This window comes from Podarcis pityusensis, assembly GCF_964106645.2.
Source record: "Podarcis pityusensis genome assembly, chromosome: 13".
Lineage (NCBI taxonomy): Eukaryota > Metazoa > Chordata > Lepidosauria > Squamata > Lacertidae > Podarcis > Podarcis pityusensis.
In genome coordinates, this window is record NC_138038.1 from 20,307,356 (window position 1) to 20,324,963 (window position 17,608).

The following is a 17,608-nucleotide window of genomic DNA, read 5'->3' on the forward strand; positions in this document are numbered from 1 at the left end:
AGTAGAATGTGTCATTTTATTTAAAATGCATCTCTGGGTTATTTGTGAGGCATAGGAATTCGTTCACTTTTTCCTTCAAAATATAGTCCGGCCTACCACATGGTCTGAGGGATGGTGGACCGGCCCATGGCTGAAAAAGGTTGCTGACCCCTGCCTGAGACTCTCGCCAGCGCACCCCTCTCTTCATCCCTGTTCCACATCTGCTTTTGCCTGGCAGGAAGTGCAATAAGATGGAAGACAGAGTCGTGTGTGTGTTTGCGCATGTGTACACCTCTGACTCAACTGTTCCCTACGGGGCTCCGAATCACATCTGCTGCCCCGCCCACCTTTTGCCTCTGGCCCCGCCCACACCTGGGCACAGGAGGCCTTTGCGAGGTTGCTCAGTATGGAGTGTGGTCCTTGGGTTAAAACGGGTTTCCATCCACTTGCCACAGCATGTAGAAGTGCAGCCTAAACTCCCTCTTAACATGACTTACAGTCAAACCTCAGTTGTTGAACATAATTCATTCTGGAAACCTGTTCGGCTTTCGAAACGTTTGACAACCGAGGCACGGTTTCCGATTGGTTGCAAGAGCTTCCTGCACTCAAGCGGAAGCCGCGTCAGATGTTTGGCTTCTGAAAAACATTTGAAAATCAGAGTGTTTCCTTCCGGGTCTTCGGTGTTCGGGAGCTGAATCGTTCAAAAACGGAACCATTCAGGAGCCGAGGTTTGACTGTATTTCTGAAAAAATATGCTCTACGTTACACCAGCTCTCGTAGTTTTGAGGCAATTGGGAATATTTTTGAACATAAATTAAGGGGCATCACAAAACAATTGAGAGTGGAGGAGGAAGGGCTGTGTCTCATGATGACTAATCATACTGCAAGAAGCCGTTCCATAGGGACGCCTTACATAAATCCCACCCAGCAATTGTAATATCCAGGCAAGTGCTGTTTCGAGGGAAGCAATCCATATTTGTAGGGGCACAAGGGGTTGGGCTTTGAATGCTCAGAAAAGGAGTTGGAACTGCAGTCTTTTGGCTGCAAGGAAGAAATAAGCCAGAGTTAGAGAACCCAGGGGGTTTCTTTCATAAATGTTGGTAGGACTGTATGTAGCCAAACTGTGCACACACAGAGAGATGTGCAACTTGGAGGCTAAATAATACACAGTCACTGCAAATTCCCATCATCACATTTGCACCTTTTTGAAGGCCACCATGTAGATATTATTTTTATTTATTTCATTTCCCCCAAAAAAACTGAAACTCAAAGCGACTTTTTTAAAAGTTGCACAAAGTTGCCTGTTCACAAGCCACAAATATTTTCTTGCGGTCCGATAAACCTCAGTGCAATAAATCCCTCCCTCCCTTCCTCTGTTTGGCCTGTGATGTGAACTATTTGACATGGAAATCAAGCCCCACCTCTTCCATGGAGTTGCCATGAGGCCTTGGATAAATCACCACCTCCCAGCCTCCCTTTTCCCATCTGTAAAATGGGCAGACGTAGCAGCCTCCATCGCTGGGCAGCAGCGGGAGTGAATAATTTGTATGGCAAATTATTCAACTTTTTCTCTAAACAATAAGTACCATAACAGCTGCAATGTAGGGTGGCTGGCTGGGAGAAGGGCTTTGATTTTATCCCCCTACATAGGAAATTGAGGGTGTTTCTAAGGCCGTAACTAACTCCTTGTCAATTGAGTCATCGCTTTATTTTCTTTCCCCTGCCACTTCAGTCAGATATGACAACCGGCCGTGATTTCCTGCCCCCTTTCAAGATCTCTAAATCGGGGGGTGGGGAAGTGTTCATAACTTAGGTTCTGTTTTTTCCTGGACGTGCGATTTCTGACCTTAGGGTCGTTCTACTTGAGCAACAAAAATTCACAAGGACGGTTGGAAAAGAACACCTGCAGAGCTGGAGCACATTCCCCAGTTTGATTGCATTTCTCAGGCTTGGGATAAAGATTTAGGGTGTTTGTCCTATTTGGGAAAATCTGCTACTGCATTTCTGTGTTGTAGCCATGTGTGCATGTGCCCTTTACAAAGGGCACTTCTCTCTTTGCAAGAATCCAGTTGAAAGGTCAAGAACAACGGTGGGCCCAAGATGTCGGACACAATATTTACATGAATGCGCGGGAAAGGCTGTGGAAGGAGGATATTAGATTCACTGCTTGTTACAGTCTCAGAGAAAATGTAATGAAGATGCTATACAAGGTGGTACCTAAGCCCAGCCAAATTGGCAAAAATGTATAAAAACAATTCAGAGGTTTGTTGGAGGTGTAAAAATGGGGTAGGTACATTTATGCACATGTGGCGGGGATTGTAAGAGAATAAGAGAATTTTAGGGGCGTGGGTGGCGCTGTGGGTTAAACCACAGAGCCTAGGACTTGCCGATCAGAAGGTCGGCAGTTCAAATCCCCGCAACGGGGTGGGCTCCCGTTGCTCGGTCCCTGCTCCTGCCAACCTAGCAGTTCGAAAGCACATCAAAGTGCAAGGAGATAAATAGGTACCGCTCCGGCGGGAAGGTAAACGGCGTTTCTGTGCGCTGCTCTGGTTCACCAGAAGTGGCTTAGTCATGCTGGCCACATGACCCGGAAGTTGTACGCCAGCTCCCTCAGCCAATAAAGCGAGATGAGCGCCGCAACCCCAGAGTCGGTCACGACTGGACCTAATGGTCAGGGGTCCCTTTACCTTTAAGAGAATTTTGGGACACCATATATAAAGAACTTAAAAAGATATTCAAATTCTTATTTATCAAAAAACCTGAGGCCTTCCTATTAGGAATAATGTCCATGGAAATTAAGAAAAATCATAGACCTCTATTTACGTACGCGACCACAGCAGCTAGGATTTTGATAGCAAAGAATTGGAAAAGCGATAACACCCCCACAAAAACTGACTGGCAAGCAAAAATGATAGAATATTTACAACTCGGAAAGATGACGGGGACGTTAAGAGGAAAGTCGATACAGAAATTTAATAAAGAATGGATAATGTTTAAAGAATATCTTTAAAACTATTGAGATAACGGTAACTCCTTGCAGATCTAGAATGAATCTTGAAACATAAAGGCAGTGTACAATAGAAGAGTCTTGATAAGAAATGGAGAAACAAAAAAACAATAATGAACTGTGTACAGGATAACAAAACAGTACAATGTGAAGAATCGGAAGTTAGTGTCTAAGGTGTGTTTAAGTTGTAATGGATGGAATGAGTGTTGTTTGTATTGTATGTACTGTCTAAGTTTTATGTAAAGTAATGTTAATTGATGTACAGTGGTACCTCAGGTTACAGACGCTTCAGGTTACAGACACTTCAGGTTACAGACTCCGCTAACCCAGAAATATTACCTCGGGTTAAGAACTTTCCTTCAGGATGAGAACAGAAATCGTGCGGCGGCAGCGGGAGGCCCCATTAGCTAAAGTGGTACCTCAGGTTAAGAACAGTTTCAGGCTAAGAACGGACCTTCGGAACAAATTAAGTTCTTAACCTGAGGTACCACTGTATAATAAAGGTTATTTTGAAAATTTATAAAAAGGAAAGAAAAGTCAAGAACAACAGGGGTCTTGAAGCAGACTGAGCAGGCAAGCAGACAGGTCACCCGGTCTCAAACTTTCTTCACTATGTTGAGATGCATTTATTTAAATGACGGTAATACTAGAGACACTGTATCAGAGAATCATAGGGTTGGAAGGGACCCGAGGATCATCTAGTCCAACCCCCTTCAATGCAGGAATATGCCGCATGTGGGGATCGAACCTTGGTGTTATCAGTACCATGCTCCAAATATCCATCTGTGCATAGTTGGTGAAGTGTAGAGGTTAGAGCAGGGGTCAGCAACCTTTTTCAGCAAGGGGCCGGTCCACCATCCCTCAGACCATGTGGTGGGCTGGAATATTTTTTTTTTGGGGGGGGATGAACAAATTCCTTTGCCCCACAAATAACCCAGAGATGCATTTTAAATAAAAGGGCACATTCTACACATTTAAAAAGACCAGGCAGACCCCACAAATAACCCAGAGATGCAGTTTAAATAAAAGGACACATTCTACTCATGGGGGACGCGGGTGGCGCTGTGGGTTAAACCACAGAGCCTAGGACTTGCTGATCAGAAGGTCGGCGGTTTGAATCCCCACAATGGGGTGAGCTCCCGTTGCTCGGTCCCTGCTCCTGCCAACCTAGCCGTTCGAAAGCACGTCAAAGTGCAAGTAGATAAATAGGTACCACTCCGGCGGGAAGGTAAACGGCGTTTCCGTGTGCTGCTCTGGTTCGCCAGAAGCGGCTTAGTCATGCTGGCCACATGACCCGGAAGCTGTACACCGGCTCCCTCGGCCAATAAAGCGAGACGAGCGTCACAACCCCAGAGTCGGCCACGACTGGACCTAATGGTCAGGGGTCCCTTTACCTTTACCTATACTCATGAAAACACACACTGATTCCCGGACCATCCACAGGCCAGATTGAGAAGGCAATTGGGCCGGATCCAGCCCCTGGGCCTTAGGTTGCTACCCCTGGGTTAGAGAGTTGGACAAGGACCTGGGAGACCAGGGTTCCAATCCCTACTCGCCCACAAAGCTCACTGGGTGACCTTGGGCCAGTTACTGTCTCTCAGCCTGATCTACCTCACAGGGTTGTTCTGAGAATCACATTTGTAGGGGGTAATGATGAGGAGGAGGAGGATATGTTGCCCATCTGACTGGGCAGCTTCCAACAAAATATTAAAACACACACAAAACAAGGAAGCGGGATAGCCATGCTTGCTGCCTTGAGCTCACTTGAGGAAAGATGGGGTATTAATGAAATAAAATGAAAAGGCGAATTTCATGCAAATCTGTGTCCTTGCGTGCTCAGGAGAATACTTAAGTTATACTTCTGTGGCTTTTAGCACTCTGGCTAATGAGTCGCACTTCTCTTTCTCTGCCTCCGCTGGGTCTCATCCCGCTAATCACTTCGTCTCCCTTGCACCGCAGGCCCTGTGAATTATACATCCAGCACCCTCTCAGCCCTGTGCTTCAGATGAAGGGAAGCTTTTGCCTGTGACAGCTCTGGCCACAATACATCAATTAGCCTCGGAGGTGCCATAAATTAAACCAGAGGTGTCAGGGGGCGCCAGGAGCTGTGTCTGTTGCGGCCTCGGTCTTGTCAAACAAAGCTCGTCCTCCATGGTCCAAAACTGAGGGAAGATGGAGCACAGCCTAGTGAGCAGATAGGCAGACTCACCTTGCATATCGGGGACAATGTCGTACAGTGGATAGAGTTTTTAAACTGCTTTTCCTTTTTAAAAAGGCAGTGCATAAATTGCCGATACCATATAACCAGTCCTGAAAGACCTACATTGGCTCCCAGTATGTTTCTGAGCACAATTCAAAGTGTTGCTGCTGACCTTTAAAGCCCTAGAAGGCCTCGGTCCAGTATACCTGAAGGAGCATCTCCACCCCCATCGTTCAGCCCGGACACAGAGGTCCAGCTCCGAGGGCCTTCTGGCAGTTCCCTCCCTGCAAGAAGTGAGGTTACAGGGAACCAGGCAGAAGGCCTTCTTGGTGGTGGCTCCTTCAGGTATACTGGGCCGAGGCAATTTAGGGCTTTAAAGGTCGGCATCAACACTTTGAATTGTGCTCAGAAACATACTGGGAGCCAATGTAGGTCTTTCAGGACCGGTGTTACATGTTCTCGGCGGCCGCTCCCAGTCACCAGAAGAAGCAGCGTTTGGATTTGATACCCCGCTTTATCACTACCCTAAGGAGTCTCAAAGCGGCTAACATTCTCCTTTCCCTTCCTTCCCCACAACAAACACTCTGTGAGGTGAGTGAGGCTGAGAGACTTCAGAGAAGTGTGACTGGCCCAAGGTCACTCAGCAGCTGCATGTGGAGGAGCGGAGACTCGAACCCGGTTCACCAGATTACAAGACTACCGCTCTTAACCACTACACCACACTGGCACCAGTCTAGAATTGTGGAGTTGGAAGGGATATCTTGAGGGTCTTCTAGTCCAACCCCCTGCAGTGCAGGAACCTCAACTAAAGCATCCATGACAGATGGCTATCCAACCTCTGTTTACCACCTTCCAAGGAAGGAGAGTCCACCACCTTCGGCTTGGTGTGGGTCCCAAAGCTATTTCCCCAAACCACACCCACTTGCCCCACACCTGATGTCATATGTGATGTCAGCAGTGGAGCAGCCAATCCCTGCAGAAAGCAGCTTTGTCCAGCCCTATGATTGCTGCTGACAGGTGGGCGGGATGACCTGACTTTCAATCATCCAGCATCACAATGACATTGGGTGATGGGATGGGCAGGTGGGCAGGACCATGCACCAGTCAAAGTTGGCCCGCACCAATAAGGTCGGATAACAATCTTGCCCACTGCACCATAAATACTCTCCGCCCTCCCCCCACAATTTACACACACCCTCTCTGGTGCTGGAGCACACCTCTCATCCAACATTTCTTAAAACACCAACAATAGGGGTGTTCACACATTAGATTCAACAAGTGTACAATCCCTGTACACCTGTATACCTGGGTTGATCTGCACGCTCGCAAAATTAGTTGCATGTAATGCCCAGCAAATGGGCACCCTGCTTACCTGTGTACACAATAGCTAAGCTGTACAAATAAGCAAGTGTACCCTCTTTCACACAAACACTTGTACATGGGCAGAGGCAGCTTGTGCCTGTGTTCAGCAAAATAATAATAATAATAATAATAATAATAATAATAATAATTCATATCCCGCCCTCCCTGGCCAAAGCTGGGCTCAGAGTGGCTAACAACAAGTAAAAATAGCACAGTGTACATAAAATCACAGTCAATTAAAATACATTCTAAAATCAATTCAGAATCAAATTAATGGCAACCATTGGGCTAGAGTTCTATGAGGATTACAGAAGGAGAGAGGGGGGTCAGGCTGTGCCCTGGCCAAAGGCCTGGTGGAACAGCTCCGTCTTGCAGGCCCTGCAGAAAGATGTCAAGTCCCTCAGGGCCCTAGTCTTTTGTGACAGAGCGTTCCACCAGATCAGAGCCACGGCTGAAAAAGCCCTGGCTCTGGTCGAGGCCAGCCTAACCTCCCTGTGGCCCAGGATCTCCAAGATGTTTTTATTTGAAGACCGTAAGGTCCTCCGTGGGACATACCAGGAGAGGCGGTCCTGTAGGTAGGAGGGTCCTAGGCCGTATAGGGTTTTAAAGGTCAAAACCAGCACCTTAAACCTGATCCTGTACTCCACCGGGAGCTAGTGCAGCTGGTATAGCACCAGGTGAATGTGATCCCGCGGTGAGGACCCAGTAAGGAATCTCGCCACAGCAATCTGCACCCGCTGGAGTTTCTGGGTCAGTCTCAAGGGCAGCCCCACGTAGAGTGAGTTACAATAATCAAGCCTGGAGGTGACCGTCGCGTGGATCACAGTGGTTGGGTCAGGGCGAGAGAGGTAGGGAGCCAACTGCTTAGCTTGGCGGAGATGAAAAAATGCCGCCTTTGTTATGGCTGCAACCTGCGCCTCCATAGAAAGGGAGGTGTTGAAGGTTACACCCAAACTCCTAACGGAAGGCGCTATTATTATTAATAATAATAACATCCATGCTCCTCTTCCTCCTCCTCCTCCTCTTCTTCTTCTTCTCCTTTTCTCCATGCCTGCTCCATGGAACCTGGTCTGAAGTACTCCCCCCCCCCCAAATCTTTGTTCCTTTCTTAGAAAAAGTAGGGTCGTTTGAGGTGCGTCGCCTTTAATTTGGCGAACGTTGCAAACAGGACCTGTGCCTTGAAGCATGCTCTGACTATTTCAGTCGGTTAGAGCGTGGCGCTGATAACGCCAAGGTTGCAGGTTCAATCCCCGGATGGGACAGCTGCATATTCCTGCCTTGCAGGCGGTTGATGACCCTCAGGTCTACAATTTTGTGATTCTATGATTTCTATTTCTCCTCCTCATCTGCTCTCCAGGGTCTCACTCCAGGGTCTTTCCCATGAGCTGCTAGATGACCCTTTTCCACTGGAGATTCCTAGGCTGGGACTCAGCCTTGGGACTGTCTATGGGAAACTGCATGTGGCCTGCCATTGGACTGTGGCCCCTCCCACAGAGTCAGGGACATCCCTAGCTGCCAAATTAGTGTGTGGGAGAGGTTGTCATTAGCATGCAATTCCTTTCTCCTTCCCCCGTCCCCCCACAATCCCTGCTAAGCTGTCACAGGGCACCTCCAGACTGCTACGATGCAAACCCACCATGCATGCAGGGATATTTAGGTTTGCATGGAGTGGACAAAAGCCATCTGCTGCCCTAGCACAACGAACCCATTTTTTTTAAAAAAGAAAAATGGGCTTTTTGTGGTTAGGAAGCCAGAAGGAAGTGCTCTGGGAAGAGTGGGGGTGGGGGTGGGACAAAAGATGCAGAGGAAGGTTTACTCTGCAAGCAGATCAGGATGGATGCTCAGTAAGACCAGACACAGACTAACCTCCACAAGGGAGGGAGGAGAAACTCCATGCAGCTCACGTTTAAAGTTGATCCATCAAATCTGCAGTTTCTGAAACAATACGAGAATGGGGGTGGCACCATCCTTCAAAATCTGTACACATCTGAATTTTGCAATGCAGTTCTGCAATCAAACAGTATTTCCCAAAATGCATATATGACATAAAAGTGTGCATGAGGATGGAGACGTAGTGAAAACAACATACCAAAAAAAATGCATTTATTAGGAGGAATTGCACGCAAAAATGTGTATATTCGTCAAACCTGCTTTTTAAAAATGTGTTTATTGGGAGAGATTCACAATAAAACGCTGGTGTTTTTTCATCAGGATTTCTTTAATAATAATAATAAATAGTCACAAATTACTGCAAAATGCAGAGGAGCGAATTTAAGATTGGAAAAGTAAGAAACTGAGAGAGAAGAAATGGTGAGGTCTCGCCATCCCTAATCTCTGCATAAGCCTTGTGCAAAGACCCCTGTATGGATTCTCAGTGAAACAGGGTAGTCTTGAGGACCTCATAAGACACTATCCTCTGCAAGCCTCTTCTTTACTTTTTCATGAACAGCCTTGTGGGGGAAGCATTCTGTGTAGCTCTAAAGTTTGCCCATCATTGGGGGGGGGGGAGAACCCTAAACTAAACACATGATCCAATAACAGCCATCCTTTCATTTCCCCTCTGATTGGTACCATAAAGCACCAATGCTGCAGCAAGCAAAGGCTCTAGCAGCTCAGCCAGCTGCTTGTGGCTGGAAAGCCAGACAGGATGTTTGTGACTGATGCCATGGGAACAAAGGGGCAGTCCATTCTGTACTGAGCACCGGATGTTAGCTCAGTGTGTGTGTGTGTCATATGACCCGTACTGGATGTACTTGGGAGGAGTTTTTTTCTTGCTGTTGTTGAGTGCAGACACGATTCTCTGTACTGATGTAAGAGGCAGAAATAAATGATGTAAATAGTTTTCTGTCTGCTTCTTTCCCCTCCCTGGGGACACCAAAGGGGAGAGAGGAAGAACGGTGTGTTCCTCTCATACATCTGAGAAGAATCGCCGGACCTCGCCTGCTTATCAGCAGAGGTTGGGAGACGCGGGGAGGTCGACAGGAATATCTGCCGGTGCCTGCTTGTGGCACATTCCTCTGACCCAGGCAGAATTCCAACATTGGCAGTTCTTCAGCGTTGCTGTATTTTGAGAAATTGACCAATCTGAGACTTGCGCCTGATGGAGATGTTCAAGCGCACCTGACAGAAATGAAGTTTCTGCGTCAACAGATGGTGGAACGCAATTTCCGTCTTCAGGAGGAAGTGTTTTGCTTCATGATGATAAACAGCCTTAGTCGCACCTACAAGGTTGTTGCCAGTCAGCTTGGTTCCCTACCGGCCGCGCAGCTGACCGCGGAGAGAGTGTGTGCTGTGGTCCTGAATGAACACGACAGACTTGCTGCACTGGAAGAAAAAGACAGGGGGAGGGAAGAACAGAGTTCTAATTCCCCCACTGCTGATGCTACTGGAGAGCATGGTGTAGCATTGGGTGCTGTCCGATGCTACAATTGTGGACAGACTGGGCATCTACAGCGAAACTGTAAGAAGCCGCGCCAGTCAAGAGGAGCAAAGAGCAGCTCTACGAAGCCTCAGGCGTCAGGCAAAAGCCGAACCAAGTGCCAGGTGAAACCTGCAAAGGCTATGATGGCGAAAGGAGCCACGCCAGATGTTGGGAACTCGTTCATAATTGACACGGGCGCCACGGTTCATATGTGCCCGCACAGAGGACTATTTTCGACGTTGATGAAGCAAAGCTTCACTGTGAAACAGGCCAACGGTCAAGAGCTGGAAGCGACTGGAATTGGGACTGTGTATCTTGAGAGTCTGAACTTGACTATAAGCAATGTTTACCTGGTTCCAGAACTGAGATTTAATCTGCTGAGCGTGTCGCAGATTGCAAAGAAAGGACTGAAACTGTCCTATGATGCTAAAAGCTGCAAGATCTACAAAGATGGAGAACTGTTTCTTACTGCCAAAGAGAAAGATGGACTGTATTTGTTGACTTTTGATCAAAGTGATTACATGAAATGTAATTCTTCTGTTTCTAACGAAATCTCTCTTACAGGCGTGACCAGTGTGAGCACCAAGACCAAGAAGGTCGACAGAGCATTTCAGCGGGTGTATGCTGATGTGATTGGTCCTCTAGAACCATCTAGAGGCGGTGCAAAATATTACCTTGTGTGTGTGGATTGTTTCACTAATTATTCTTGGGTTTATATGATGGAGAAACCACAAGAAACTTTAGAAAAGTTTCAGGGGTTTTGTGACAAGGTTAAAAGTATGCATGATGCTAACATTGATTGTCTTTTCACAGATGAGAAGCAAATTTTTCTGTTACAGAAGTTTCAGAAGTTCCTGGATGGAAAAGGGATAGACCACAAAGTGGCAGTTTCGCAAGAAGCGTGGGACAGGGGGATCTGTGTAAAAGTGAACAAAGAATTGCAAAAGGGGATGAATGCGCAATTGCTGAGTTCACATTTGCCACATGAATATTGGGCCGAATCGCTAGCGTCCTATCTTCATGTGTGGCTGAGAAAAGTCTCAACAGAGTTGGGATGTTCTCCTTTTGAGAAGCTGTTCAATAGAAAACCTTCTGTTGCCTATTTCAAGGTTTTCGGGTCTCATGTGAGAACAGAAGCTCCAGGTGGAGTAAAGAATGCCAGAGGCATTTTTGTGGGTTATGAAAAGGGTCTCTACAGAGTAATTTTGTCTGAATCTGGTCAGGTGATTCTCACAAAGTTCCTAGAGAGTGCTCCAAAGCAAGAGCGGGTAGTACAGACATTTCCCACAGGAAACGATGATTCAGATGATGATGAGTTTGATCTTATTGAGTTCAGTAGTACTGATGATGACAGTGATAGCTCAGAGAGTTCAGTTGTAACAGTCATTGAGAGGAAATCTCACACAATGGATAGACCTTCACAGGTGAAGGAAGAACCACTGATTGCTACTGGTTCTCAACAGAGTCCAAAGGTTGAACCAGTGAGCACAGAGGATCAGAACCTTTTACGTAGGTCTGAGAGAGCAACGAAGGGTGTACCACCCAAGAGGTATTCAAAGGAGTTTGCTAACCTTGCATATGTTGCTATTGTAAACGACCAAGGACAGATTGAAGCTGTGTCTGAGTCAGAGACAAAGGCACAACAGAGAGGTGTTAACCGAGGTAATGCGAAGTCACACAACCAGAGAGGTACATTGGTTAAACCAGTGGCGGGTAGTTCCAAGGGTGGAACTGAAACAACAGGGGAATGTTATAAATATAACAACTGTTTGTTTTCTTCTCTGGATGACGCTTTGCTCGCAGCACACATTGATACTTTAGGGGGAGTATGTTACCATAAAGCACCAATGCTGCAGCAAGCAAAGGCTCTAGCAGCTCAGCCAGCTGCTTGTGGCTGGAAAGCCAGACAGGATGTTTGTGACTGTTGCCATGGGAACAAAGGGGCAGTCCATTCTGTACTGAGCACCGGATGTTAGCTCAGTGTGTGTGTGTGTCATATGACCCGTACTGGATGTACTTGGGAGGAGTTTTTTTCTTGCTGTTGTTGAGTGCAGACACGATTCTCTGTACTGATGTAAGAGGCAGAAATAAATGATGTAAATAGTTTTCTGTCTGCTTCTTTCCCCTCCCTGGGGACACCAAAGGGGAGAGAGGAAGAACGGTGTGTTCCTCTCATACATCTGAGAAGAATCGCCGGACCTCGCCTGCTTATCAGCAGAGGTTGGGAGACGCGGGGAGGTCGACAGGAATATCTGCCGGTGCCTGCTTGTGGCACATTCCTCTGACCCAGGCAGAATTCCAACACTGATTTTCCCTTCTTCTTCTTCTTCTTCTTCTTCTTCTTCTTCTTCTTCACATATCATCCCTGGCCCTCTCTGGCATGAGGGCGAATCTGGAAAGGCATGTTAGGCTTCACCGACACCCCTTCCTCCGCCTCCTAAATTAAGCAAAGCTTACTTGCGAACAAACATGTTGTGCAACTTCCTTTCTTTTTTAATTGCATTTATTTTAAGTCCTGGGATCGTTCTCCCTGGCTTTTGCAGCCTTCTAAGCTGCAGAAGGTGTGTCTCTCAACACACACAGTGCCTATTCCTACTTCTAGGGGAAAGGGACGGCATCTCGTAGACCCAGCACTGAAAGAAACGGATTGTACTCAGCTGTCCACAGCCTGGGGGAAAGACGAGGAGAAGCTGTGTAGCCGATGCTTAACTCGTTTTTTTCCAAACATCCCAGAGATTCCAGGGTTTAAGCAAAACAGGAAACTCGCACACTCTCTGCCTTTGTAACTGTCATGCCTGGGACCTTCACCCATAATACCTTCAGAGCGCCACCTCCCTCTTCTCCTTCAGTTCCCTCCTCCAAGGATGATAAACCCAAACTCCTTCCCCACAATCCCCATGCACCAAATCTGTACCCCCAGGCTCAAAAGTGTGTGTCGACTGCATTTCTGCATCTATGGTCCTTCCTAGACAAGCCTGCCAAGATTGCAGGTTTGATCCCCGTATGGGGCAGCTGCATATTGCTCCCTTCCAAGCCTAAAATTCTATGAGTCTACTCCTGCCTCCTCCATGCCTCCCTGCCCTCTGATCTCCTTCCATAGGTCTGTAAGCTCTTTGGGGCTGAAATCTACTTCTTTTTCCTTTTTCGCTGTGCAGTGCCCAGTGGCGTAGCGTGGGTTGTCAGCACCCGGGGCAAGGCAAGTAATTTGCGCCCCCTAACCCGTGGATTTGCGCCCCCTAACCCTAACCCCCAGAAGTTGCGGCCGGTGCGGCCGGCCCCCCCTGCACCCCCCACGCTACGCCACTGGCAGTGCCTGTGCATTGACATCTCAGCAGTGTCTTATTCCTTCCTTCCTACCTTCTAATCATGTTCCTTGGAAGTTCTTCCTGTTTAGGCCAGGATGAGGTGAAGTCAGGCATAGGCAAACTCAGCCCTCCAGATGTTTTGGGACTACAACTCCCATCATCCCTGACCACTGGTCCTGTTAGCTAGGGATGATGGGAGTTGTAGTCCCAAAACACCTGGAGGGCCAAGTCTGCCTATGCCTGGATTAAGTGGTGGCATGTATAAAGCTGCCGTTTCTTTTCACATGCTCAGAGGCACTCTGGGGTGTGTTATCTCCTCAACTGCATCATTCTTAAAGTCTCGTTCATTTTGCTAATTTCACCTGCTTGGCATAATTTCTTGCATTTGTGTTTTGTGCAAAAATGGCAACTGCTGGTGTTTTGGTTTACTTTGGTGATATTCCTTGCTGGCGTTCTAATTCAGTCTGGGGATTCTAATCGTCTGTATATGTTTGTGTTTTATACTCAAACTGCAAAGGTCAGGGGGTTGGTGCACATTGATTTCTATTCCAGGGCAAAATAGTGGGGGAGCCCAAGCACTGATTAAAAATGGGTTGCAGAGCTGGTTCTTGTTTCAAATTAAGCCAGTGGGTGCAGAGTCAAGAAAAATGCTATACTAGGATGCCCCCATGGTCCCTGTTTCAGCCTCTGCCGTGGTGCCAAGCCTCCTAATTTATGTCTTACAGTCCTGCCATCTGCCTCTCCCAGTCAGCCACCAACCTTAAATGTCCATCACCCCCAAAGTTCAACATGCCAAACCCACGCCCCCTAAGATATTAGCCTTTTACTGCACTAGCCGTCCACTGTCTCCTTTTCTGCTAAGGGCTAATGCGATTCAACCCTAGACATTATTATTATTAACTGTTTCCTGTCCAGAAATGAGCAAGGCAATAAAGCAAAGATTTGCCTCTGAGCGTATGCAGGGCTCCTTCTTCACTGAAGAACCTGATCTCCACCTTGCATACTCCAAGAGTTACGGGCACAGATTTGAGGTTTGTGGAAAACACGGACCTTGAGATCCAAAAGCCACGTCTGTTCAGCTTCCCTCCACCCCATTTTGCAAGCTAAACACTATACGATTTGAGAGGGTTGGAGCTCAGGGGTAGAACTTCAGCTCTGCATGCAGAAAATTGGATCCCTGGCATCTCCAGATATAGGTGGGAATGTCCCCTGTCAGAAACCCTGGGGAGCTGCTGCCAGCCAGTGTCGACAGTACTAAGCTAGACGGTCCAATGGGTCTGACTGGGGATAAGGCAGGCAGCTTCCTAAGTCCCTATTGCAACCAAACCCTCTAAACCAGCGAGCCTCTCCCTCCGTCTGGCTACTCATCCTAAATCTCCCCTCTGCAAAATAATACTAATTTTAAAAACCGTCCCTCATCCTTCTGTGATCTTTCTCCCTCCTCTCTCTCACGCCAGCTCCCTGCCGTTTTTCATCCACACTAACCGAAGGGCTGCAGGCAGAAATGACCACTCGAAGCTTAAAAGCCGATGCGTTTTCTAATCAATGTATGTGATTTGGCTTTGAGGAGACCTCGGTAACTTAGCTTCCTTGCCTACAGGCTAACACTGGTGCGACACGGGAGATCCGGGAATAGGATCACTCTTCCTATAGTTGGGTTTTTTGTTTTTTTAAAAGTAATAACAGGGAAGGTTGGTGGATGGGCTTGGGAGTGGAAGTTGTCGTTTTCCCCGTGGAGTAAAGAATAGCAGATATCCTGAATTTCCGACCGTGTTTAGCCTCGTTTGGCAAACAGCAGCTGGAGGGTGAGTGAGAGAATCATAGTACAGTGGTACCTCGGGTTACATACGCTTCAGGTTACATATGCTTCAGGTTACAGACTCCACTAACCCAGAAATAGTACCTCGGGTTAAGAACTTTGCTTCAGGATGAGAACAGAAATCGTGCTCCGGCGGCGCGGCGGCAGCGGGAGGCCCCATTAGCTAAAGTGGTGCTTCAGGTTAAGGACAGATCTCCGGAATGAGTTAAGTACTTAACCCGAAGTACCACTGTATTTTAGAGATGGGTTGGGGACCTCAGAGGTCATCGAGCCCAACCCAATGTAGGGATCGTGCCTGGCAGACAGTCAGACACCCAGCCTGTGCAGAACTACACCCCAAACTGAAGGAGAGCGATTCAGGGAAACAGGACGGCGGTGGTCCCAATGTAAAATCAACCTCAGGGCTAGCTACGGTTATTATTAATGTGTTACGAGAGGCGGATATCCTTGCGCAAGGCTTTATCTCTCAGCCTTCCCTACCTGATAAGGTTGTTGCGAGACTGGAATGACCCTGGCAGCTCTTTGGAGGGAGGGTGGGTAAGGATTTGTTATCCCCCTTGCAGTTTTGGTCCAGGGCACCTTCCTGCTTCAGGACAAAGGATGCCCATCTTTGATCGCACACAATCATCATTATCACCGAAGTTTGAGGTTACAGAGGGGTCTCCAGAGGCAGGGAAAGCGCAGGGAGATGCTTACATTTGTCGCTATGATTTCTTGGAAGCACTTTCGAGCACGCAGACGTGCTTCCTCGTTTTATCACCCCAACTGGAATCTAGTCAGAGCTCCTTAGACGTCTCATAAAAGGCGGAACCGTGCCTCAAACTCTCTCTCTCTCTCTTCCTCAGCACATCCTCGGAGCCGCTCTTTTTCGTTTCCCTGCCGCGCCCCCTGCGCGCACAAAACCATTTCACACGTTCCGGAGAGAACAATATAAAACAAGATCTATTATTCCGGACACTGTAATTGATAGATCGCATCCTCGCCGTCGCCGCCCCCCTTTTGAAACGTCAAAATAGGACTTTTCATCCTCTTCTTCTGCCCCCACCCCTCCACTCCCGCGACTCTCATAGTCGCCCCAAATGTTCTCCTCCAGCAGGCAAATCTCTGTTTGGGGGGTTTCCAACAAACCGACGTGGGGTGTGGTTAGGGTGGGGCCAGGGAGCCCGGCGCTGCCCTACCCTGCGTATCCACCCGGATCCTCTGCGCGCGTCTACGCAGAGAAAGCCGCTCTCCCTGACTTCACAGCGCGATCCTCGCCGCGCCTCCTCTGGAACTCCGTGGGCGCCAGAGACCCGGGATCGAAGCATTACTCGCGAGGAAGTGCGCAGAGGACAGCAGCCCGTTATCGGGTTGGACGCGCGCAAAAGTTCCTTCCCAGCTGATTAGCAACCCCCCACCAACCCTTCCTAGGGACCGAACCGACGGGTGGGCGCCTCCCAGCAGATCCACCCCCCCAAAAAGAGAAACTTAACCCCAGTGGCTAGGGGTGCCAACTTTAATTAAACATTGGGGTGGGGAGGTAATTATTGACCACATGACATAGTGCGCACACACTATTTGAATGGCAGTATTCATCAACTGTCGGGGGGCTTGGCCCCCTCAAATATTTTTTTTTGGGGGGGAGGGTGAAGGGACCTTGGTCCTAAGGAGTTGGCTCCTGTGTCGGAGACAGAGCACCCTGGTATCCACCGAACCAGAAGCAGAACCGCTACCACCCGCCCCAATCTCTGCACTCCAGACTGGACAAACACACACACACACAAGCACCCATGGGTGGCAGATCCGATCGACGCCCCCGTCTCAACCCTCGCCACGATCCGTGCGCACTGTCATCTGCGATCTTCTCCCCATCCCTGCCCTCTAAAGATGGGAGTGAGTCGCCGAGCCTCTTCCACACCCCACCCCACCCCTGGGTTGATCCACAGGGCGAACCCACTCACCCCGGAAAGAAGCAGCAGCGATCCCAGCAGGAGCGCCAGCCTCTTCGCCTTCTTCTCCATGACCGTCAGAGCTGGAGGAAAGCGGAGCGCAGCGGGGGCCAGGCGGGAGGCTTATTCCACATCCCCTTCCCGGTACTCCTCGGGCGGATCGCGCGCGCGCGTCTCAGGTCGAGAGAAGGGAGCGCGATGCAGATACCGCGGCGGCGGCGTCCCCTGTAGGAAGCGAGCGACTGAGCTGCAGCCCGGGCAGCACCTGCTTTCTGTAACTGGGAAGCTCCGCCCCGCTTCCCCCTCATTACTATTAAAACGAGCGGCGCCCTCAGCCCACTGGCTGGGTGGCTTTCGGGGAAAAAGGCGCACGCACAACGGTGGCACCAGGGCGCCGCCCGCTTTCAGGCTCCCAGCAAGAGCTGAACTGACAGGGGAGAACATGAATTGGTTTCATTGCATTCCTGATTCCATTCCTTCATTTTATAGAGCTGGCTTTGATTTCTTCCGAAGGTGGGGGGGAGATTCGCATCGGGCACGCCCTGGCAGCTTTCCTAAAGTTCCTTTGGAAGAGTGGAAGTCAGAGG

At 48.7% G+C, this 17,608-nt stretch overlaps 1 protein-coding gene across 1 annotated transcript in view; it reads right to left on the reverse strand.

Annotated features, from left to right (window-relative positions):
* Positions 1 to 17,266, reverse strand: part of NGFR (nerve growth factor receptor) — a 67,355-nt gene extending 50,089 nt beyond the window's left edge. Inside the window, exon 1 of the mRNA XM_080979426.1 lies at positions 17,034 to 17,266. Coding sequence (XP_080835552.1) covers positions 17,034 to 17,093 — 60 coding nt within the window. The 5' untranslated portion in view covers positions 17,094 to 17,266. The remainder of the gene's footprint in view (positions 1 to 17,033) is intronic.
* Positions 17,267 to 17,608: the final 342 nt, after the last annotated feature.